The sequence below is a fragment of the Nyctibius grandis genome, chromosome 3 (genome assembly GCF_013368605.1).
Source record: "Nyctibius grandis isolate bNycGra1 chromosome 3, bNycGra1.pri, whole genome shotgun sequence".
Taxonomy (NCBI): domain Eukaryota; kingdom Metazoa; phylum Chordata; class Aves; order Nyctibiiformes; family Nyctibiidae; genus Nyctibius; species Nyctibius grandis.
In genome coordinates this window covers 106,217,340-106,243,169 of record NC_090660.1, presented here as the reverse complement: position 1 = coordinate 106,243,169, position 25,830 = coordinate 106,217,340, and the positions used below count along the sequence as shown (strand labels likewise).

General features: G+C 36.0%; 1 protein-coding gene across 1 annotated transcript in view; it reads right to left on the bottom strand.

Moving 5' to 3' along the window:
- PHF20L1 (PHD finger protein 20 like 1) overlaps positions 1–25,830 on the bottom strand; it is a 53,646-nt gene that overhangs the window by 25,342 nt on the left and 2,474 nt on the right. The window contains exons 3-9 of the mRNA XM_068396991.1: positions 18,396–18,567; positions 18,147–18,231; positions 17,270–17,358; positions 10,831–11,038; positions 10,035–10,160; positions 5,557–5,639; positions 1,501–1,753 (exon numbers count right to left, since the gene is read on the bottom strand). Coding sequence (XP_068253092.1) covers positions 1,501–1,753; positions 5,557–5,639; positions 10,035–10,160; positions 10,831–11,038; positions 17,270–17,358; positions 18,147–18,231; positions 18,396–18,567 — 1,016 coding nt within the window. The remainder of the gene's footprint in view (positions 1–1,500; positions 1,754–5,556; positions 5,640–10,034; positions 10,161–10,830; positions 11,039–17,269; positions 17,359–18,146; positions 18,232–18,395; positions 18,568–25,830) is intronic.

The window sequence follows — 25,830 nt, the reverse complement described above, 5'->3', positions numbered from 1 at the left end:
ACAGTAAGAAGGCTCAAGAACCTCATACTTAAAAAAAAAAAAAAAGGGGGGGAGGGGGGAATTGATATAGGTTAATATAGGCCTGATTCATTAAAAACAAAAACAACACACTCTCCTACACCTCTCCAGTTTTACCCAATTTCAGAAACTTTTATCTTAGAAGAACTTTTAAGTCATTATTACACTGTAAATCACTGTTCTCTCATTTTCTTAAGAGGTTTTTAGAGTCAAAGATGCAGATTTAAAAATAAAGACATAGCAAAATTAAATTTCCATTAGAGGTGGTACAGACTCAGAAGCCAAAGATTAGAAGACAGCACTAACAAGTTCTAAGCTACTAAACAGCCTATTTTTAAATTAGCTGATTTTAAAAATATTGGTACAGAGAAGTCTAACTTAATCCAAAATACAAACATGCTCAAGGAAAACTACTTACCATTATTTTAGGGGTGGGGAGGGATGGCATATTACAATATAGATGACCACTAATATTTTGTGGGGACAAAATACAATTTATACCAATGTGTCCTGAATAAATAAAGATGGCTGGGTTTGCACCCCTCCCTTTCCCATTCATTTAAAGTTATCTGTGAGAAAAGATTAAAAACTTATTTCCTAACGGAAAATATTAAATCAAGGTTAAGGGGAACACACGATGCAGGTACAGTCTTCCATCCTCAATCACTATTCTAAAAGCAAAACAAAAATGTAGCTTTTGACTTACTGGAACCCACATTTATTTTAACTGTTGGCCTCAACATTTAATGTTCTTCAGGCAACAAAGAGCCTGACCCTAAGCAACACTAAAAACCTAATGTAACCTCAAAAATTACAGAAATATCTTAATATTCACAAAAAATAGCATATTCAAGGATGCAGCATAAACCGTTCCCTGTTCTTCTGATACACAATATTTTGGTACTTTGCAAATCAGTTACACATGTTAAGAAGCTGAACACCTATGGTATTCTGAGACAAACTCAATTTTTCTTTTTTTCCCACCACAGATCTTGAACCCATCTTCTCTTTCACATCATATTAGGAGGAAATACCACATAAGGTGAAGAATGCCACTGCCAAAATGTACAGCACATGAGCCTGCTGCAGGTGGAATTTCTCAGAGAAGGAAAGGTCCACAACCAAGGTGTACGTCTTTTCCTTTTAATGAATCAGGCCCCTTCAGAAGAAAGGTTTGATTTTTCCTGTATCACTGTTAAAACTAATGTGGAGATTTAAGCTGCAGGGAAAGCCAAGCATTAAAAGCCACGACTCTATAAATATAAATGTATTATTTAAATGTATTATTTCCAGTAGAGTAATTCATATGCCTTATTATGTGACTTGACTTTTAAAATATTGAGCTACCCCTAATTCTCCCGCTTGGACCTTTTATTTAAAGCAGATTCATTTTTAAAAGCAATAGCCATTTACAACCAAAAAAAATTTCTGTATATCTCTTATAAGTAATTACGGTATTTTTTTTAAAATGTCTGTGCTCACTAGTTTTATTTATCACAGAAGAAGGAAGCTGAGAGACCAGCGTCAAATCCTCGACTTGTATTAATTCTGGGGAAAGTGGTGATTTAGGGGGCTTTATACACCCAGAAGAATCTCCAGATTCTTGTTTGCATTTCTTGCTGCGAGCCTTTCCTGAAGACAAAGTTGAGGATAACAGTGCAGGTTTCTGAATGTTGGCAGAACTGCTAATATCAGCTTCATTTTTTTTCTGACTTTGTGGTTTAGGTGCAATCTCCTGAATAAATAATAAAAAATTGATACTTTTATTTCAGTTTCTTCGCTGTAGATCTTGTATTCTATTTTGATCTTTTTAAAAGCAACTTTAGTATTCAAAACACATTTTAAAGCAACATTCTTTTCAGTAAAAATTAAAACTATTTAAAATGCATCACATTAAACTTTTTTTTTTAAAGGAGCACTATCAATTATTTTCAGTATTCAGAACACCCTCATTTCTTACTATTTGAAATACCTGAAAAAAGCCTGAAAACAAAACCTTTTTCCTCTATTCCCATTTTAAAAATTCACCAAAGTGTTTCTTAGTTTCTGTCTCTTTCACCCTCAGTAGACCAGGACGGTCAGTGCTGTCTCAAAGTATAACTTGGAGAACACTCGTTACAAGCTACAATACGTACACTGATCTACAATCATAGATTCGTAGAATATTTCAAGTTGGAAGGAACCCTTCAGGATCATCAAGTCCAACTCCCTGCTCCTCACAGGGCGACCTACAACTGAACCATATAACTAAGAGTGTCATCCAGACACAACTTGAACTCCGACAGGCTTTTACACTGCTATGAGCAAGCAATCCTTGTTCAGAGGATTGCAGTTCTAAAAAAAGTTGCCAAGATTTTCCCTTCACAGTCATTCCCCTGACCACAGAAAGAAAAAACGTTCCTCAGGAAAACTTTGTTTAACATGTATTTCATTTTTAGAGAAGAACCTGAAAAAGTTGATAATGCTCCTTTAAGGAATGTCTGAAAACAATAAAAAATTTCCAAATACTGAACACACTCTCACACAACCCCTTTCAGTGCTGGGAGTCTGGATTTCACCACATTATATGTTTGTGCAAACACATGAAGAAATCACAACTTCTAGCACCACAGGGTTAAACAGATTGCTAACTGTTGGGGAGAAAATGAGCAGATAAAGAGTTAAAACAGTTTTTGAAGGAAAAAAGAAAAAAATCAATATAACACACTTTCCCATTTCATCAATTTTCATCCTTCTTAACACACATACTGAAGTATTATTTTTAGACAATTAGCATGCATTGACAGACATTAGCATTTTAAATTTTTAAGTGGAAGGAAGTTCTTCCTACTTTACTGAATAAACTGTGCATGTGTTACAGCTTGCCCAGTAATGGCAAACTACAATATCTGAACAGAATTTCTTAAACCTGTCCCCTTTCTTGTCTCAGTTACATCACACAGCATAGCACCATCTAATAAAACCATAACTAACAAAGTAGAAAGATATTTCTAGAATGTGTGCACCACTTTATCCAAACTCAAAACGTCACATCTCTGATGATTTGATGATATTATTGGGTTTTGCTATAAATCGCAATTTTATTTTCCACTGGAACTTTCTGTGTTCCAATGGAAAAAAAAAAAAAAAGAGCAAACAAAAAAAACACAAGTGCACATTCTGTGTTTGCAAAAGGGCACCCCTGAATGCTACATGAACAGCTTGCTGGAAATATCATGTAAAGATCCGGTGCAAAACATCCCATTCAGCAGACACCAGTTCTACCTTGAATAACTCAATTACACACATATTAAGTGCAGTTTCTTCATTTAAATGAAATATTCCATGAACTGTAAAGTATACCTATGCTGGTTATGAAAGGTATTACCAGAAATTAATTAGAGTCGTAACTTGTAAATAAACAATTTTATTGTTCATCTTCACAGATGTGAAAGACATTACTACAGCATCCATTACTTTCAAATTACAAAGTTATTTAAACAAGATTAAAAAAATTAAATTAATATTTTGATAAGGTGCTTAACCTCTTAACAGGACAAATTAACATTAAAAACCTTAATGAATTAATATTATTCATCTAATCAGGTCTTGGTCAAAAGGAAATATAACATGACATACCCTAATACAGTTAAATAAACTACTGTATCTGCAACTAATCAGCTGAAGTTTTGGGTTTAAGACAACTGTAAACTAAAAATATATAAATATAAATAAAATAAACTTCCATCAACAAAGTCAGTTTTCGGCTACTGGCCTGAATACTTCTAACCATGTTCTGTATTACATTATTAAAAAAACCTACAAGATATTTTACCCATTCAATTTTATAGCAGTAGCAGACAAAACCTCTAAGGAATGTCAACTTTGCTATTGGAAAACCTTTTGGGGGTTTTATAACTCGGCCATTTTAATTTGAATTTGGGCCAGGAACTTCGTGAAAAAAGCTTTAAGCTCAAAATTTTCCTCCCCACAGTTAATCATTTAAATGTTTGTGAGGTTTCTGTTTTTAGTTAGAAAAACTGTTTTTAGTTAGAGTCAAAGGAATAGGACAATTTGGGATTTAGATGTCTCTTTAAAGGACCTTAACTAGTATTTCCAAAAATGAGGTTTTTCAGACCATTAGCATGTAAACAATGACAGAGACATCTTTTTTTTATATCTAATCAATAAAACAGAAACAGCCGAGTTACTAAGTCTAAGAAGTAACAAAAACTTTTTAGTAAATATGCACTGTCGTTTATACTGTTGCATACACAGTCTATGTAAACCACGAAGTCCCATTCACCATCATGGGATTCTGCATGATAAGATTTACATTGTAATGATTCTTCCAAAACCAACATGCTGTAAGCCATTTCACAGTTTTTTGCACATTGAAAATATCACACATAGTAGCGATAAAATCATAGCATCTTTAATATGCAAAAATTTGAGAAATGGAATGTCATGTCAATACATTGTAAACCTTTATGCCAAATATCGGTCAATGCATTGACACCGTAGTGGCTCAGTCAGCCATTACAGCGACAGCATTAAAAACAGAAAATCATGTTCCATTGACAAGACTCGCATCCAATGCAGCATCAATGGAAAAACCACAGCAATGCAATTATCTATCAGCTCTAGAGTACCAGTACAACCAAAATATCAAATAAAGTTTGGGGTAGGGACTGTTCATAGAGTGTGCCGGGGCTTAAGAACAGAAATGCTTTTTAAGAATTGCTGGCAGCAAGGCTATTTCATTCAAATACTGCTGCTGAAGAATGAAAATGAATACAAAAAAGTTGTATTAAAACTACATTAAGGCTTGATTTAAATCACTGGAAAACAAAGATGTCCTGAATCAAGACTACTGTTCATCCTTAGCTTGCTTTACCATGCTTAGGCATTCAGCCCTTTAATATGCACAGCTTGGAGTCAAGCAATGCCTGAACACAATGGAATAAGCCAAAGATAAAATGGCAGCCTTCAGGTCCTGCAAATATGCAGGTTTAAAAATCAGACCCTTAACATTATTTAAAAGTTTCTTTTTTGTATTTATTAAAATACACACCCTTGCAAAAAATGTATGGCTCATTGAGCGGTTCATAAAACACACACAAGCCTACAACACCAAATTCTTACAATATAAAAGAGTCTTCTTTTAAAAGAAGTTCTACTTGATGTCAAAAACCCTGTCTCAAACACAAATTAAATTTGTGTAAGGGCCTCTTCCTAAGCCAGTCATGGTTATGGTTCCAGCTATAAAACTGGACCTTGGGACACTGGTCTCCTCACATTTGTTGCATGGAGACTCCATTTTTCTTTGTTTTCTGTTAGTTTTCTAACACAAAAGCTCATTACTGAAATTCAAGTCAACACTCTGGTTAGAGACAATTAAGTTCCATACTTCTGGCTCTGCCAGAAATGTAAACATAATATCAGTTTTCAGTTCCCTATTATACCTGAAGGGGTAAATTTTAATGTTGTAGGTACTACATCTCCATGGCACACTCCAGTGGGAACCTTGCAAAAGAATCAAACTCTACCATTTCATACCTGCTCCAGGACTGGAGCTGTTTCTTTGTTGCCTTCCTTTTTTTCAGCACCATCCGCAACAACAGCTTTGGATGCCAATAAACCTTAGAAGAAAAATTGCAGAGATTTTTAGTTAGAAGCAGCTTGCAACAAGAATCCATGGAAAACAAAGCAAAACAGTGAGATAAGAAATATGAACTGCTTATATCTACAACATAATTATCTCTGAAACAGCTCCACTCAAAGCTGAACACTTTAAATCAGAAGAAACAAAAAGTTAAAAGACAGTCCCATGACGGCGCCCTTTCACACGAAGCACTTCTCTGGCATTCCCACTAACAAGATAAAAATCAAATTATCAGTTGTAAAATAATCCCTCACCATCTCTTTAAAGCCCAAGCACTTGGGCTTTAAAACCAAACCTATGATACTTAAGTAAATTTTGAGAGATCAAATTATTTACAAACCTTTTCTAACTCTCCCCTTTCCAGTCTTTAAGAAATTGCCATCAGAATTTGTATTACTACTTCTTAACTCTAACACATGCAAACCTTTTAGACAGAATAGAACAAGGGATTTAATTTCCAAATGAATATTCTCAGCAGTGGAGCTCCCGAATTACCTCAACAACAAGACCATATTGGGAGCAAATACTTCAGTATATGTCACTTCTTTGATGAACTCATATACAATACTACTACTATAAAAAAAAACGTAAAAGACAAGGTAACATAAATATGAGGAAGCTTTTTGTTGGCTAAGCATCTAGCAATAGCTTCAGTTCTGCTTTACACAATAACTTCAATTATCTAAGCACGCAGAGAAAGAAAAAGTTCTATGCCGTAAGACAAAGCAGAACTGATAAAACCTGAAAAACACAAAACTGACTAAAAGTTACTATTATAATCCCTGGAAACATCAATATTTGGGGTGGAGAGTTTACATCCTCAAAAATAACTTGAGCTGACAGATCCACAGGAAATTCCTATTGTATTCCATGAAAAATTAGATATGCTCAAAATTAATCTACAGTGCACAATGCCCAAGGAATTATAAATTAGTGAAGCCTGGGCTCTCAGGAATCGTTTAGGACATAAAAAAACCCAAACAAAAACATGCACACAAAAAACAGTGTGATATTTTGCTAGAGAGCTATCACATTTCAGCATTCCACAATAAATACTAGGTGCTTTTTTTTCATTTACTCTTTGTTAGATTAAGTTATGCTTCGGTTTACTGGAAAGTAGTTATGTTTTAAATAAACTTTTTTCAGAACACCACGCCCATAACAAGATGTGCAAACTAATTGATTTTAGAGCTAAACAGGTTAACTGAAAAGCAGAAACTTATTTAGCCCTGTCATATTAATACAAATAAAGTCATCTGGCAAGATTTTAATTTTGCATTAGGCTTCATAAAAGATTTAGGTTTCACGGTCCTAAATAAACGTTCATGACTCAAATTACTGTTTAAATCAACTTGCAAAATTAGCAATGTTCGTTATATTGACAACCATGCATCTACAATGAAAAGCATAACATAATTTTCAAAATTAAATAGTAAACAACAAGCTACAGTCTATAAGGGAGCTTTTGTGGTTCTACAAACCACAGGTTGCCCAGAGAAGCTGTGGATGCCCCATCATGGGCAGTGTTCAAGGTCAGGTTGGATGAGGCCTTGAGCAACCTTATCTAGTGGAAGATGCCCCTGCCCACAGCAGGGGGGTTGGACTAGATGATCCTTAAAGGTCCCTTCCCAGTCAAACTATTCTATGATTTTTATTTCTAGGTAGATGCTCAGTGATCAGAAAGTAAAGCCATGAAATGAACCTAGACTCTGTCAGACCTGTGACTATACAACCCTTCTTACTTCCTTCTTCTCTACCCCATTAAGTATCTTTCTAACCAACCACCATGCCTGTAGAAAGACAAAACAACTCCACAAGCTACTACAGCAGCAGGACCACCATCCCCTGTCAGTAACAGCACATAACAAATACAAAGCATGGGGTGGCACAGTGAACCAGAAGTGTTTTGTTCTGTAAGCTTGCTGCAGATGTTATCTGTTCTTTTAGGTATCAACACTGCAGCAGATGTGGGAGCAAGCATTCCAATGGAGGCAAAAACTAATTGGAAGAAGACATTAATAATATGCTTAGCAGGAGACATCCTTCACCTTCGGGAAACTTAATTTCCCCCAGTGGTGGCAGCAGAAGAAAAAGCAGCACAGGAAGCAACTTTATTTTGTCAAATGGTGATACAGATGCAGCTGTTGCCCTTGTGTCAGACAAGGAGAACCTTCTGCAACAAATGCTGAACTGAAATCCAGAAAACAGTTCCCTTCAGACAGCCTCCTACAACCACATTATTTGCTCTATATCCCCAATACAGCCATAAGACACTTGGTAAATGAACATTTTCCTAACAGCTATAATGCTTTATGTAGCCATTCTGACAGGTACACCAGCGTGATTCCCAACCTTCCTTCACATCTAAAGCTCATGCTGGAGACACAAATGACAATTTACAAGTATTTCAAGCATAAGAAATAAGCCCATAGCAGAAGAAATTTTGATCATCAGCAGTTACATTTTCAAAATACTCCATTATATGCAAGTATACAAAACCTACTACAGCATGAGTTGCAGAAGGGTGTTAATTTGAGAACAGTTACACAAAGTAACTACCACGCATGACAAATTTCAGCTTGTAATTAAAGGATTAATTCACTTTCATTGAATACTAATATATTCTCTGCTAGCGGAGTATGCTTTCATGGAGACAGAGAGACACTGGTTTTAGAATGGTAACGAAATCAATGGCTGCAAAATGATGTTTTCTGATTATTCAGTTCAGTCTGTATGAGCCCTTTCGACTGCTATTAATCTCACAAAGCTCCTTAGGAAAGGAGAATCTACCCACAAGCACAGGAAAAACATGATTTCTAGAGCTACTGGTTTTTCAGCTGGTTTTAGTATCTTCTGCTACTGACTGCTATTGGAAAGAAATTAACAGGGCTCTGTAAATGTATATCACTAGTACATATATCTTCCACAGCTCATGGAAGCAATTAAATTGGGACTTAACTGAAAGTGCATGCAATATGCGCAAAGAAGAGTAGAAATTAGGTTGATAAATCAAAAATCTGTTAACTAAATTTGGTATCAAATAAGAAGCCTTCCAGAAAGGAAAATCCTGGAGGCAGAAGATGGATTTTTCTGAAGACTGCTTCCTTCATATCATGTTCCATACTGACCCATTTCATTTATTTTCTCCTTTAGATCAAAGTACTGATTGAGAGACTGAAACAGAACCATACTCATCAGAAAACTGACTAAACTTCCTCAATTGCTGACCTATGAAAGGTTGGATTGGTCAAAACAAGTCTGAAAAAAACCTCAGCATGCAGTTTAGTAAATCAGGTTATTTTTACCTTATAGAAACAGGTAAGACTTTTCATATGAATGACTATACTCTATCTACTACAAAAAAAAAAACAAGCAAAAAAACCCTCTCATCTGTAGCACAGAAAAGTTTGACAGACTTCACACAAAATATTATTTACTAGAATAACAAGTGGAACACATTTCTGTCTTCCCACCTGTCCAAGGACCCCTCTGTTAACTTAGGACTTCACAACTTTTTTAATCCCAGCTTTTGAAATGCACCTGATGCTTTCTCAGCACAGCTGAAAACATACTACCTCATCCTAAATACTGACAGCATAATGCTGGCAACACAATTTGCTTATTGGGAGGTATGGGGGAGGAGGGATACAAATTGAAATAATCTTTCCACAGTAAAGTAAATTTCTATTAAATTTTGGAATAAAATGTTTTTCAACTTTTAAAGATAAGACCAATTATCTATTATTCCATTTCCTGTTGTATAAAATGTATTCTATAGCTGTATACTTGTTTTCCGTTAATACCCTTGAGTAATAAACATAGGGAATGAATGCCTTAGGCACTGCAAAAAACGTTTCAGATCTTCATGGCTTCAATATGTAGCAATTTGTAGGTTTGTATACTTTCAAATGACATACTGTACACTCTTTTCAGCAACAGTATTACTTTACAACAAACTATGACAAAACACATAGGTTTTCCACAGCTAACAAAAGCTTTAATTTACAATGGCGATATGTAACTCATGACCACGTTAACAACTTGTACAAACCCCAAATTCACCTGATAACAGAGAAAATTATGCAGCTGGAATTAAAACTTACTCAAGAAATTCATCAGTTCAGGATGGTTACCTTCCTTGAAAACTAAAAAGACCAAGTCAAGTCTGAGACCATTCTCTGAATTTATGAACAAGGTAGATTGATTTTATCACCATTTATAGATTCCTTTAAAATTCCAAACAAGTAAAAGGCTGTAGTGAATATCTGCCTCATGAATGTGCTTTTATCCACCTACTTTAGTACCTTAAATGTAAGCATATATATTTCACTATATTAAAAAGGAAAAAAGCCAACAACAAAAAGTATCTTACCAGTGATCTTGTTAAGACGAGCTCTCTTTGCCTGAAATGAGTTGCCTAAATTACTTTTCCTCTTGTGTGATAACGTGCTCTCTGCCTGCACAAAGGCCATCTTTGGAACATCCACTACAGGAAATCCTACTTTTAAACAGAAGAGAAATCTAATAAACTTACATTTCACAAATACGTAACAACACCCAAAATACTCAAGTATTTCAGATCTGCTATTAGAATACTGCAGTAAAGGAACTTTAAAATTCTATTAAAAATTAAAACTACACATTCTGACAATTTAGCATTACACATTGAAGCATTAGATGCAGATTACCTCAAAATTTGTAATTTTTACTCAGTATTATGAGAAATGCAGTATTAAAAACTATTAAAATGAACAAATTCTTATCAAACCAGAAACAGTTTCAAACATCCCTGCATATGGATACATCATTCATATTGGAATTTTTTTTTTTAGAACACGATCAGGGATTATCTCACAGATAATAGAAAATGCAGGAATATGAACCAAAACGTACAATGAAGTCATTAAAAAAAAAAAAAAACAATGTTCTGCTCTTCTAGAGCTAGTTAGAAGTTTTGCACAAAAAGTAAATGCTGACCGAACTAATTTACCTGATAAAAATTGTTTCTGAACTGATTAATGTTATGTATCATAAAGTTATCATAGTAGCATACGAGACACTTTCTTCTAGAAATCCTAGTTGTTACTTAATGGTAAAATTAACAGCAGGAATTCTACTTCAACATTACAGAAAAAACCTATTTTATCTTTCACAGAATTTGTTTTTACCAAATGTGTCACTAGATGTAGGCTCCTCTTCCTTTTTTTGGACTTCCTGCATGATTGTAGAGGTCGAGGTTTCTTCCTTTTTTGAAGGAACTTTTAGCCATTTTCTGTCCTCTTTATCTTTATTGCTGTTTGCGCTGGTTCTAGGTTTACTTCCTGCTTTGTTCTTGGCTGCTGCTGCAGCAGCAGCTTTGACCAAAGCTATCCAATCCTCCAAAAAGGAAAAAGTGGTAAGTAAGTATTAAAAAGTGCCTGAGACTCAAACAGAAAATACTTATAAACCCAGTGAAACTTCATCTAGAAACGTTCAAGAACAGTTGAATTTATTTTTATGGCTACTACTCAAAGAGTGGTAAAATGAGTTTCCCAAATTGCCTAAATAAACTTGAAGCATTATCAGTATGCCACATGAGTAAAAAGCAAAAAGAAAAAACCTTCAAAAAACACTGCAGATAGAATTCTGGCTGCACACGTTCCCTGCTACCTATTTTGTGTGTCCTCGCTTCAGAAACCCAGGAGCTCCCAAACCCAGAACCACTGACTTTTTTCTTACCCTTCTGGCTGCGAAATACACCAATTCCATTGTTGCTCAAATTTAACTATTATTCAGAACTACAATCAACTCAAAGAATGGTCCAGCCAGCTGCATGATTGGGCGGAGTTCTTCCTGAATTAAATTGATAAAGCAGGGGCAACTCTTTTCTAATTATATCCATGTTTCTAGATTAACGAGAGATAGCACTCTTTGTATTACATATTACAAGTTTCATTGAGTAATTTCAATAAAGTGCTCTATAATGACTGAACTTCACAATCCACATTTAAGGCAATAAAAGTGCCATTTTGGATAATGGCTTATTTGACCACACAGAAACATCCAGGGAGTGAACAACAGAACATACCACCCAAATTCATCTACATGTGGGCACGCAGATGAAGTCTAGTCACCTATAAGTCAACAGAGAGAACTAAATACCTCCAAGGCTCAGCCAAGCTCTTTCCACTAGTTTAGAGTGTTCAGACTCCTGCCTGACATCTCCTGAGTGTCAGGGATCAATCTGATGGCAAAAATTTTAACTTGATCCTTTTAATTAAAGTATTTTTTCAAATTTTCTGTAACATCAAGGTACAAAATTTTTCCATGGAGAAGTTATATGTCATATAAAAACCAACAGCAGTGTTCATCCTCCACCAGTAAGAATTAAGTGTCTGAGTGTTTTGAATGATAATTAATTTACTACGTGGCAATTTTGGCTAGATGAGTATTTGCAGATTTGTACTACCACACATAAAAAAGGTATGATAAAGACTATTTTTTGTCTAGTTTTGCATGAGTGCTTTGAAAATAGTAAAACTTTCTCTTTTTCCCCAGCTGTAAATGGACTATATTTTATTCTGGACTGTCTCATTGTTATGTTTCATACAAGGTACCTAAAGTATCTCAATTTTATAAATCTTGTTTCAATGCAACTTTTCCCCCACTCATTACGTATTATAAGTCTTCCAAATTTCTGTTCTACTGAGGCTTCTTTGCCTCCTTTGATGTATGAGAAAAGCATAACACAAAATATAAAGCATTAGTTTTCCTTGTATTATGCTTTTCCTTTTACATAGCTCAATACTTTTAAATCACTGCTTTACATAGGTTATGCTTCTACATTGCATCAAGCTATGTACTTAGAAACACCAACAGTTTTGATTCCTCTAAGATCAAGTGTTTCGTGTCCAAACTGTCAATGCAAGATGCATACACTCAGTCTAGCCAGCAGCAGAAAAGTTTGGAAGCGCTTTGGCAATGCTTACACAACAGGCAACTACCAAGGCCATTTGGTGACATGCCAGCCACAAAGAGCGTGTCCAACTGCCAGCTGCATAGTCAATCAAAAACACACATACCTCATTTTTGGCCAGCCAAAACGAGCACACACATTAGCTCCAGTCCATCCAGAGCCTTGCCCATCCAGCAGGACAAAAAAAGGACTGAGCTATTTGTGCTGGTGAGGACACCTGAGAGTAGAAGTCTTACACTGTACCCTGGCCAAGGGATGAAAAGGATCAGTAACATGGCTGGAGCTCGGATCTTACGATAAAAGTGGGAAGCAAAGGAAGCGCACCCTGCATCAAAACAGCTTCTAAACAGCATTTTAATTTTCAGTCAAGCTAAGCACACTGAAACCAGAAGCTCTGCGAAGGTATCAAGCTCCAAGAACCATGCTGAAGTAAGTATCCTGTTCTAATGGTAGCTGTTCTGGTGCAACATGAAGGGGTTTTTTGTTTGCATTTTATTTCATTCTTTGGATACTTTCCTCAAGACACAGAGCTTACAAAGGGCAGCAGGACACATATAAAACGAGGCAAACAAAGATTAAACATTCAGAAGCCAGAGCAGAGACACATGAATTAAGGTGACAGTTATACTTTTTTTCTAGATTAATTTGTAAATTTAAACTCAGTAAAGAGAACCTTGAGCCCTTCCAACCTCAACAATTTGTGATTCTGAATTGGCCAGAAACTCTGTGGATCCATTTTTATTTTGGCTCCAGAGTAAACATATAGGCACTAAAGTGGCACAGGTAATTCCTGCTTTTTAACCTTGAACTCCTGCTGAGCAACTGCTCAGCTGCACAGCTCCTGACCTGTAAGAACTATTTAGCATTTAAGATGCTAAGGTAACTATATTTCTTTTGAAGAGCACAGGAACTCCTCCTTCAAAAAGATGCATTTATGATTTTTCAGAATTTTTAGAAAAAAAATAGCAAAAAAATGGGAGAATAACAGTGTAAGTCTAAAGCACAATGAATTCTGAAATCTGTCTCAGGGTTGTTGTAAGGTATCTACTCTGTCAACCATAATAGCAGGGCACTAAATATTACAGATATCAGAGAAACTAGTTGCAAATCTGTAATAGCAGGACTGTTCCCCAGAGCATTCAGTATACACAAAGCCAAGGGCCCAAATATGAACACATTACATGAACACATTACATGAATAAAGTAAAAGCAAAATCCTCGTAAGAGAAGTTTTCCCTACTTCTCCCTTGCCATTGTCCCTCTGTTGGCTGTGGTTTTGTAACTCTGCACCATCCAGCCTGATTTCCCGCTTCCCACAGCATCCCACCCCAGTGAAAGTTTCTCATTTACATATATAACTTTAAAAAAGTGCATTTCCTTCCTTTTTTCATTCCTACTAAAACTCATCTTCCAAGTAAGCTGAGAAAATCGACAGGAGAGAAATAATGGGACACTGTAGTTAGAAGACAAAACATTACTTTATCACTACTGAGGAAAACTGTCATTATGCTAATTAGATTCACTAAATCAAAGCATAGGAAACTGCACGATCAAGAAATACATTAGTGGAAATAACCCAATAGCCTTACACATCAATTGGCTAAAACACTTGTATTTTAAAATATTCCTTTGTGTAACCTTAAACCTGCAACAGTGGGAAGGCAAAACCAGAATAATTTCTAAAATCCAACCCTTGTGCCAATAGCAGAATTCACACACACACCATTCTCCCTTCACCTGCCTACAATCACCACCTTTTTGCTTCTCTATAGTACTAAAGATTCAGCTGTTTTTCCTCTCCTGACACATCACAACTCCCACACATTCATACACACACATATATAAAACATCATAAGTCTATTGACTGGCTGATTCCATATCAAGCCTGGATTCCTCACCCTCACCTTTCAATTCTAAACAGTCTGTCCCTCCTACATCTTGGCTCACATTGTCTCCTGTCACATCATGTTTTTTTTTCCTCTGTCCCAATCACAAATCCATGCTTTTTTCCTCAGCTTCCTCTTCCTGTGTGCCAAGTCCCCTCCCTCTCCTTCAAAACCCTCCTCAAAACTCACTTCTTTTGGTTCGATTTCCGTCACTAATCTCAGCTCCGGCGCTATCTGCTCCCTCTCGCGCGCCTAATTATATCGAAGATAAAACAAAAAACATGAAACAGAAAAAGCAAGTTATCCAAATACTTCATATGTGCTCTCACAAGGGCAGTCTCAATATCTCCAACTTTTTAAATTTTCTCTCTGTACTATGTTAGCCACATTTCTGTGATTTCAATTAATTCGCGCTTATCTGCAGAGCAACCTAACCTATAACCTCATTGCATTGAGCCACACAAATATTTTCCACGCTTTAAAAATTTTGCCTTTCCACCCTCACAGCTGAGTTATTAAAACACACTTCTGCTGCAACTCAAAATAGTTTGAGCATTACGGTGTTTACAATCTCTTTAAGACATGCTAAGCTCAAATCAAAGAATTAACTAGTCTATAACTCTCTCTCCGTGGAATTCAAATTCTACATGCTTAGCACACACCTTCCAAACAGATCTTACCTTTGTTAAATCTGCTAATGCCCCAGTATCTTAAGTATCTTAAGGTTACACTCGTCTCTTAAAATGTATTTTTTTTATTTGGAAAGAGACAAAAACAAGACATAGGTTTAAATTAAGCATGAAGTTTTGGATCTGCCAACTTCACTATTTTTCAAGTCAAGTTATAATATTGCCATTTTTTTAAGATTTACATGATTTCTAGTAAATGTCATCTTATAAACTAAATAATGCAAAAACCGAAAAACATCCATTTGAGTTCTAGGCTTGGACAAAGTTCAGTTTCAGATAACTGATTTTCAAACCAAATCTTAGATCACATTTTTACTCTTAAATACCACAAAAATATTTTAAAAAACTAACATTTTACCACAGCATAATGACGTAGAAGTTGCATGAAAAAAAAGTATCTTTGCCTTTGAAAGCTACTGAACTTCATTCCTATCTCTAATTTTGCAAAATGAAATGCTAAGATTGGTATCAATTAGCATTCTAGAAAGCGTAATTGGTGTTGTTCTTGCTGCAAGACAACTTAAAAATTCTAAATCCGTCTCAAAGTGTGAATTTGGTCCCCTTATTCTTTCTCAAGACTTCATTGGAGCCACCTACATTCAGCCCCTGAGATGCATGAGTGACACCATAACTCTCAACTACTGAGAAAAATTAGAAATAATAGATGAGCTGGACTGCCACCAAGCATTTTTGGACATCAAAATGGTCGCTAAGAAATGGATTTTTTTTTTTTTTTTTTTTTAAGCTGAAAATGCCTGTGGCCTAAGAGTAGTAACTCAAGATTAGACACAACATAGTTCCCTAAAAAAAGCACAGGACAGAGTAAGGGACTTCTCTACATTGTCACAGAAGGGGTATTTCAGTTCAGTCACAACCACATTACCCAAGATTTCCTCTTTATGAAGGAAAATGAAATACTCCTAGCTTCCTAACTTTCTATGATACTGAAAGTATTCTTTGAAATATTATATACCTGGTCAACAGAGTTATTGGAAGACTGCAGCAAGAAGCCAGTGTTAGTGTCAGTATGGATTTCAGTTTACTCTCTTTAAGGAAATATAGCTTAAATAGTGCAGTGTTGCCTGTACAAAGTTCCAATGTTCTTTGCATAGATGATCAACCCTAGTATACAGCTACCTGTGACCTGGAGGCCACGATACAGAAATGTTTTCAAGCCTTTTCGCTTATCCGTCTGCCCTTGTCACAATATGGATGGTTACAAAAGTAATTATGAAATACCTGAATTTTGTTTGCCAAGTTAGAAGGAGTATTCTGAAAAAAAATGGGAGCAAATAAGAGCAGTTTTTTCACATTTCTTGTCTCCAAGTCTCAAATAGCATCAGTGGAGTAACTTCTCATTAACTATGAGACCACAGTTACCATGCAAGATAAATGCAATGGCATTTCCACTGAAAGCGTGTAACAGTTTTCAATGTTGTTTTTCTTCTGCAAGTGAAGATATGCCTAGTGACTAAATCATGTCCTCTGCTTCACAGCCTCCTTCAACTTCTACTCAGCATCTCTTCTTTAACAGCAACTGGACATGATCAGAGATAAAGAAATATTTATCTGTCTGAATCCTCAAAAGTTCTGATACAGGGGAGAAAAACCCCACAGAACAGTCATGTTAATAAGAACATGTGGGCAAAAAGCTACCACAGTAGCAAACAAAAGAGATGGGGTGGGAGGTGGGGAAGGAAAAAAAAAAAAAAAAGAAAAAAAAAAATCAGCAGCACAGACTACTGACAAGATAAATCTTTTTCCTGAACGGACACCAGAGGAAAAAGCCTCTGGATGCCCCTGGTTTTGTAAACTCTGCAAGACAAAACTCTGGGAACAGATTAGTCAGCAATGGAGTGTACGGCAGCTAGACATTTCAGATGAGGCAAGACTACTTGAGCAGCACACTCTAGGGCATCATCCACAAAACTGGTGAAGCAAGGCAGTGCAGGATCTACAATAAAGACTCTAATCTAAAACTAGTTGTGCTAGATGACATTTTTACACTCTCAAGATATTTTTAAAAAAAAAAACCACTATATAAAACCTAACAAACAGATACCTAAAGTATTCTTACCTGCCCTTTTGCATCCTCTGGCATAGATTTGATGTGCATCCTCTTAAGACATCGAATAACACCATCATAGAACTGTACTGTGAATGTTCCTAGAAGAGGATTGATGTAATCACTATGAGTACTTAAAAAACAAACACACCTTGTTACTATGAAAGCTTTAGCAAAATGTTTTGTAGGCTGTATGAACAAAGTAACCAGGTGTTACCTACAGTCAGGATCGAGAATTTTGAGAAAAAATAAATGACAGCCTCAATGAAACCCTGCTTTTGTACTGTTGCTTTTTGTCCACTTGGACAATTTCAAGCACATTTAAGCTACTGTGTCACTTTTGCTCATAAGTCATTGAAAGAATTACAGAATACTTAAGTTGCTACAATAGGGAAACAATTTAATTCACAATCAAATCCTCATTTGCTTTAAACTACAGTAAAAACGTCTACTTATGTTCATGAGAAATATCACCCCATTGGGAAGTACTGCATCTAAGGTGTTCCTTTATTTCCCCATTTCCATTGTTTTTCTTCAATAAACAGAACTTTAAAGAGACCTACCATTCCTAAAACAATTATGAAAACTTAAATCTATCGTTAGCCCAAATCAACAATAGTACAAAATATTCGTAACACCGTGCACAGGATATTCTTCTCATCACTGAGGAAGCATTAACCATTTTATCTTCCAGAATAAATTCCAGTTTTCTAACTTGACACAGATAAAGGAAGAACCTCTTACTAAATTTGATAGAATAGAAACTTTTTCACTTAATATTGAGGCAGTGAGGAAAACTTTATACACGTCACTTTTTTTAAGCAGACTTACAGGTACAGCATAGCATATGCAAACAGCCCTTACCAATGGACCGCACCTGAATACATACCCTCTTTATTAATTGCTTCAATCTTTGCAGGGTAATATCGACAGTCTGTCCAACGAGCTAGGACTTCTTCTCCAGGTTTAAAATCCTATTTTATACAAATGCAGTCATTAATATTTCAATAATTTAGAGTTTTTCCTAAAAAGAATTAAATATTATGTGCTAGAGAGATTTAATGAAGGAAAAGAAGTAGTACAGTTTACCAAAAAAAAAAAAAAAAAGAGTCAAAGACAAAATAAATGTGCCACTTACAACAAATTCTTCATCATCTTTCAACCCTTCTTTCCTTAATGCTGGTCGCTCCAAGGGTCGCAACCTATTGCTGTCCCAGTAAATCCACTCATCGTAGCGATGACTCCAACGTTCAAAGTGGACCAACATCTTCCCCTCTTCATAATCTATCTTCTCAATACGAGATGGATACCTTGAATGATAAACGTAAACTGATAAATCTCAAAGCCTTTCCAAAGGGTTTTATGGTTTTATATACAACAGTGCTTACGTGGCCATTCAGAAAGTTATGTTAACACCTTGTACTGAGAAATCTCCAAATCTGAAAAAGTTACTAAATTGATAGTAGGATAACATTTAGTTTAAGAGTTATCTATACACATCAGGGATATGTCATCAGCTTCATCCTAGTCAGATGATGATGCACACATTTAAACTTCAAACTCCCAGACCAAGACTACCCAAAACTGGCATTAGAAGTTTGTGCTTATCAGTTTTAAAACCCATGTATGTCTAAACCAGAATCCTGTAAAAGTTTTCATTTGCTTGTGGATGGAAAGCATATAAAATAGTTTTAGGAGTATATTCATTACTTTTATCATATGAAGGGCTTCACTAAACTATCATTGATTCCAGACAAATCTGAGTAACTAATCAAACTCAAAGTCAACAGAACATTCTTACTTAATCTAAGCCGCTTACTAATTTATAGATCAGCTTCTATGATTTCACTGCCATTAAATTTGATTTATAGTAACTATTTCTTAGCAGTCATCTTTCTTTAACTCCACATGCACTAAAATAAATATGTCAGTCTTAATTAACACGTGGATTCTACTCTCAGCAAACGCTGTATATGCTCAGTAGAATTAATCAGGACTGATCTGCAACCAGATCAAGTTTTAAGCATCTAATTTTGAGTGCGGCATAGATGTAGTTTAGGAACTATAAAAGTTGAGATTACATTTGTAGGGAAAAATGGCAAATTTCTCTAACGTCAGCAATTATTATTTGGTCTTACTATTTCTGTTTCACCGAAGTGATGTATTTCACAAAATTGTAGTAGGGGAGCAAGGCACAAACTGGTTTTGTCACGTTACTTCCTCCACCAAAATTATTAGATACCATTATTTACACTGTACGAAATGCAGAGAAAATTGGATCAAGGCAGAATTCAGCACCTTTTGCCCTTCACAAAAGTATTGGAACTGATTCAAAAGTGCAAAGAATCTCCTAAAAAAAACAAGTTAATTAGATCATCAAATTTTCTCCAGAGTTTATATTAGGGATGGTCTAAAGTTGACAAAACATGTATTGAAAGGGAAGACCACAGCAAAAGGGCAGCTGTCTTTCATTAAGAGGCAACCTGTTTTTCTAACAAAGTGCAACTGTGGAGCAATAGTAGGAAGCCAGAGCTTGAGCAACCAATTTCCAGCCCTACTGCAAATTCCATCAGCTAGAAAGACGTACAAGAACCCTGTCAACATTTTCCATTTCGAATACTTTGTCTCCAAAATACTGACAGTGCTGATAAAGGAGTCTTTAACACTATGTTCTGATTAAAATGTAAGTTCTCAGGAAGTACAGGCTTTCCTTATTTCCTGGTGACTAGTACAGGGCATTAAAACAAAAGCCGTCAATCTCAATTTGCTCCTTCATTTCTCCAGTCCTACTTCTTCAGCTGCAGTGATGCATACAGCTTCCCAATATCTAAGCATCTCAGGAGTTGCTGAATGAGAAAAACTCTCTCTTATTTTCTAGGTTACTATGCAACTACTTCAGCCACATTTCACCCTCGCATCAGAACGCAGACAGTTCAAACTCTTGTTGCATTTCCCTCATCCACACATTTCAGAAATGAAAAGTATTTTCATAGCCATTCTTTAAGTTCTCAACTTCTTCTCACTGAATTAAAAAAACCAAACAAACAAACAAAAAAAGGTCTTAGTCTCAAACTGCAGACTCTCATTTGCCACCCTACTAACAAAATCTTTTTCAAGATAGAACTCCTCCATGGGACTTCATTCAGAGGAGCAACAAGATCAGCTCCCTTTCCTCTCTCAAGTAGACCAACAACAACAATCTAACAAGAACAGTGAAGCTGATGATATATTGTATCAAAACAGAAACTAAGACTGGTAGGTTAAAACTTGAATCCCACCATCAGCATTCTGGTTTAACTTTGAACAAGGCTGCAAGAAAATAAGTCAACCAAGAGATGGTTTTCCTAAGCTCTGCCTCTGATGATGCTTTCTTCTAAAGTCCACATGCTGCTACACATAGGAACTTTATTATAAAATTTCTTAGTTTTTTTCACCTTCCTGAGTGTTCCAATTTCAGACTTCTTATAACTAGACACTGTCAGAACAAGCAGGAAGAGCATCAAAGCAGAGGAAAAAGTAAAGTTACTGCTCATACAGCATGTTACCCAAAATGGTTCCAAACAGAAATAAAGGATGACTTAGGAAGCATTTAACAGAGAGAAGGAAGGAAAAACACCAGAAGAGCAAGAGGACAGGTAGCGCACTTTGTACCAGTCAAAAATGAGAGCTCATCGACAAGCACTAAAGCTGCAGCAGTGAAATGGAAGACAAGAACGATGGTGCTTTTTCTCATTACAGCTGGAAATTTCAAGTTTATCACATGCCAGCCAGGTAGTGATGCAAAACTATGGTTATTTCACAAAATTCCGGGACCGTCAGCCACAATTCTCCTTTTCCTACGCTACAATGAAAATACTCTGTTCTCATTACGGCACTACTCTATAGCAGTTCCCTTGATGCATTTTTATTGTTATGGCTGGTAGCTTTCACTGGTCATCAGCAGCAAAGTCACCATTCCAAGCAGCGTATAGAAGACAACGGAATGGATAAACTGGCAAAATATAGTACATCATCCTGGAAAGAGAAAACTGAGTAAGAGGGGGAAGTAAAATACAGAGTATAGTTTAGAGAAAATTTATAAAAACAAAGACAGTTTTAAGGAAAATTCAGCAAACCAACAATCAAGACATTAATATATATGGGGGGGGGGGGAGCAAAGCTAGCATCAGTTAATAAAAGAAGATATGCAAAATATTAAGTTTCATTAGGGATCACTCAACAGAGGAAATGCAGCACCAGGTATTTATTGGTTAATTTCTCTTTGCTAAACACAATTTCTGCTATCAAAGTCTTTTAAAAATGTCATTATCAGCTCTGAATCAAAGTCCATAATACTGGTTTTGCACAGTTAAATCTTATAATAATATCATCATATAATGGCTTTATTCCAATAATTTGTGTTTCTTCAATGTATGTTAAGACAGTGGTTGCAAAACAAATAGAGCCAACACCTACATTCAACTCCAGTCCTCAGAGATGGAAGATTTAGCAAATCTCTGAACCACGCAAACTATATATGATTGGTTATTAGGCAACCCAAAAATAACTTTGTATGGATTTAGCAACAAGCTATTACCCTCAATATGCACTAAGTTTAGCCACACAATGTGCCGCAAATATGTATAAACAGTAATATTTCACAATACTGATCCCACAGTGGAAAAGAGCAGAGCCACACGTATCGCAGAATTTACCATCGCAAATTTTACACTGCACAGAAACATTTTTCTGATGTTATAGCTTTTGTACTTTTACTGAAAATAATGAATTTCATAAATCGCAAAATTATACAAATATTTCAAAGGCAAGTATGCATTTCCTGCTAAGATAAAATGGCAACACAGATTTTCTAATGTGCCTTTTTAAAGAATTCTAGTAACAATGCATACAGGAAAGCTTTTACTATGGCTAAGAGCAATGTTTCTATTTATTCTGTAGAAAGAAGATTAATATGAAGATGGTTACATCTCATACATATGAGAAATTTTATGTAGAAGTTCCTTCCACTGCACAGCTACAAGCAGGCATTATGAAGAAGTACTACAAAGGGGAATACAAACATCACTCTTTACAGTACCGAAGCGTAATGATGGCTAAGGCCCAAACAACCTTCCAGTCAGGTTAATTCTCCCCGTTCGCCCCCAGTAAGTGCTTCACACTAAGGGACCAGAATGAATTTGGTATACAAACAGCTTTGCCAACATTTGTTCAGCACAAACCAGAAAAATAGAGTCTAAAAAAACTGAGGAAAGAGTCTTTACTTTTCACAGAAAAAAAAACAAATCAGACTACCACACTCCAGTTCAATGACAAAAGTGTTCTTTTTGTGGGAAGAAACAATAACCTGCAAGTTTTGGGTGTGTTTGTTTAACAGCATGCTAGAAAGAGTATTTAATAATCCCAAATAAAGTCTCATCCAAATTTCAGGGGGTTTTGTTATTGTTTTTTTAAGAGAGAACAGGAAAACTACTGTTAGCTGATGGTATCTGCCCAGTTTACATATTGCATGCTCTCCATTCTCAGGTAAGAATTATGCAACATTTTCGTAAAGCTGCAAAATTTAATATGGCTTACAAAATTTACACTATGAAGCATTGGCCAGACAACAATAATGCTCCAACATTCATATAGGAAAAATTAATGGGAAACTTCAGATTTCACTTCTTGACAGTTTAAAAAAAAAAAAACCCAAAACCAACAAACACCACATTTTCTCCAATGCACTCAACACACACTAATGGCCACACAGACAGTAGTTTTTATTTTACATCATCATCTTCCTTTCGACCCTTCAAAAGTGACCAAAAAGTGGTGAACTGCCCTGTGAGATAGGACAACAGTTATTTCAAACTGTAAAAAGGGATGCAAAAACATTAGTGAATTTGCCGAAGTTCGCACCTACAAAGTCTAGAAACAGACACAATACTTCCTGCCTTCACAATAATGGTATAAATTCTTCTGCCTCGTAGAGCATATAAAACCAAATACCCTCCATTCCAACTTCTCCACAAATAGTCTCCTGGTATCTGCAAAATCTGCAAACACTATTTCTAACTCCCAACACCTTTCATTATACATATTGTATTATATCGATATTAAGCAGAGTCTTCATAGTCTTTTCAAATACCTGTCTGTCAGGTAACCCAGTCAACTGAAATCCAAAGCAAGGACTGTACAAAATAAGTTTTCCCAAAGTCTTACAGGGAAAAAGCTTCCTCCATCCTGAAAAAAAAAAAAAAAAAAAAATCTATCCAAATAATCAAATATAGCAAGTCAAAGTGCTTTTGTTCTGATAACTAACCTATTTTAGTGAGCTGTTTCCATTCCAGAACTGCAACGACTGTACTTCCTTCATTACCTAACTTATAGTTTAGATCAAGCAGATGGTCAAGACTACAGTCTCAGAAAAATAACAGGGTTGGTTTTTTCAAAGCAATATCTGGCACTTACGGGACAACCAGTAGAGAGCCAGAGCCACAAAAGACACAAGAAAACAGAAAAAAAGGAAGAGATGTATCTTTAAATACTTTAGCTTTGCAGATACGGTGTCTTACCTGTGGGAGCTAACTGCTTAAGGACAAGTCTTACACATGGGCACGTACTCGCAGGTATGTGCAGTTTTACTGCTGTTTCATTTGTTTTGTCAGTCAGAGGCACAGGGGGCTGTGCACATGTATCAGGTTTTCTATGAGATCATCAGACAATTCAAGTTCAAAGGGACCTCAGAAAGCCTCTAGTCCAACCTCCCACTCAAAGCAGGGTCAGCTACAGGATCACACCGGGTTTTTCAGTTTTATCCAGCCCAGTCTTGAAAATCTCCAACGCTGGAGACTCCACAATCTCTTTGGCCAACCTGATCCACTGCTTGACTGGCCCAATGGGAAAAAGATTCTCCTTGTACCCAGTCTGAATCTCTCATTTCAACTTGAGCCTGTTGTCTCTTGTCCTCCAACCACACACTACTGTGGCGAGCTTGGCTAAATCGTCTCGATGACATCCCTGTAGGTATTGGAAGGCTGCTAGTGGTCTCCTGAAGCCTTCTCCAAGCTAAACAAGTCCAGTTTCCTCATCCTCTCTTCACAAGTCCTACACTCCAGGCTCCTGATCATCTTGTATATATTTAATAATTTTCAATTATCAGTCAATCCCATCCCATTTACTCTGCTGACAGATGACCACATTGATTTTTGGATTAAAGCTGTATTTCATAGTTTGCTTTAGTGAATTTAAATTAAACAAGTGGTATAAATTCATTATGTAAGATGACCTCCCCTGCAACAGTATACCGTTGCACTTGATAAAGAAGCAATTGCAGTTACCTCCACAACAGAGCAAAAATAAACACACTCCCTGACAGCCTGTCTTTGCTGATCAGTTTGACCAGGCTTTCTTCTACTCAGTAATCGTACATGCCAAATGATACCAGTGACTCAAACACTGTGTGCAAAAACTTCCTCATTTAAAACTACAGGGTTTTTAAGCAAAAAATACTCAAAGTACACAATACCCTCTCCAAAGTTTACAGGATTCAAGCAGAACACCAGATTCCATGAGCTGAATTCAGCAACTACTACATAGATGAAAATTTAAGACCTGCAGAAGTGCCTCAGAAAGTAAAAACCTACTTTACTATATTTTTTCCTATCCTCTAGAAGCCTTTCTTGATTAACGTTTTAACTGGTCATGAACACTGGATCTTTAAATGACAGAAGGCTTTCAAAGAAATGGAGAAAAAAATTAAAAGCCTTTCCAAGGCTATTTTTCAGCAAGTGTTCTCAATTTGTCACTTGTAGAAAGACTGAACTAAGCAATACTACTGCTCTTCAATTTTGGTTTTGTTAAAAAATATAAAGAGATTTCATGTAAGTTCAGCAACTTTATTTTCTCTGAAGTATGTATTTCTGCATGCAGATGAGGGGAATGCATATAGCTTATATATAGAAAGACTTTAAATAACATCCACCAGCCCCTTACGCAACAGAAAGCTAAGAAAAAAAATCACAGACTTTTATTCCGGCCTGTGTCTTCCTAATAATAATGCGACAGCTGAGACCTTCTCTAACGATCTCTTTGGTTATGTGCATGAATATTATTTCATTTGAAACAGAGTCCTGTTTCCAAGTGTTGCTGTAATTGCAAAATTTTAGTATTAATTTTCTGCTCCTGTATATGGCACCACAAAAGTTTACCTGCATATAAACTTGACCTGGTGGTCCAGATAATGAATCAGTTCCTAGAAAGTTCAGTATAAATTCTATTCTGCCTGAAAATACCAAGCAACTCGGCTACAGAGCTTGCGACACAGCCCACACCTGACAAGGCCAAACCTAGACAAGTACTCTAGACCTGACATGCGACTCTCCCCTGTGAAAAGGCTGGGAAGATCTGACAAAAACTATACACTGGATATTCAGTGATTTTTTTTTTAATACAATTAAGCTGAAGCTATTTTTACATATTAACTTTTGTTATCTAGTTATATTAACCAATTATGTGTAGTCAGAGAAGAAGCTATAAAAAGTTCTATTAAGATTATTTTATTTTTATAGCACTATTCAGACAGTTTCACGATC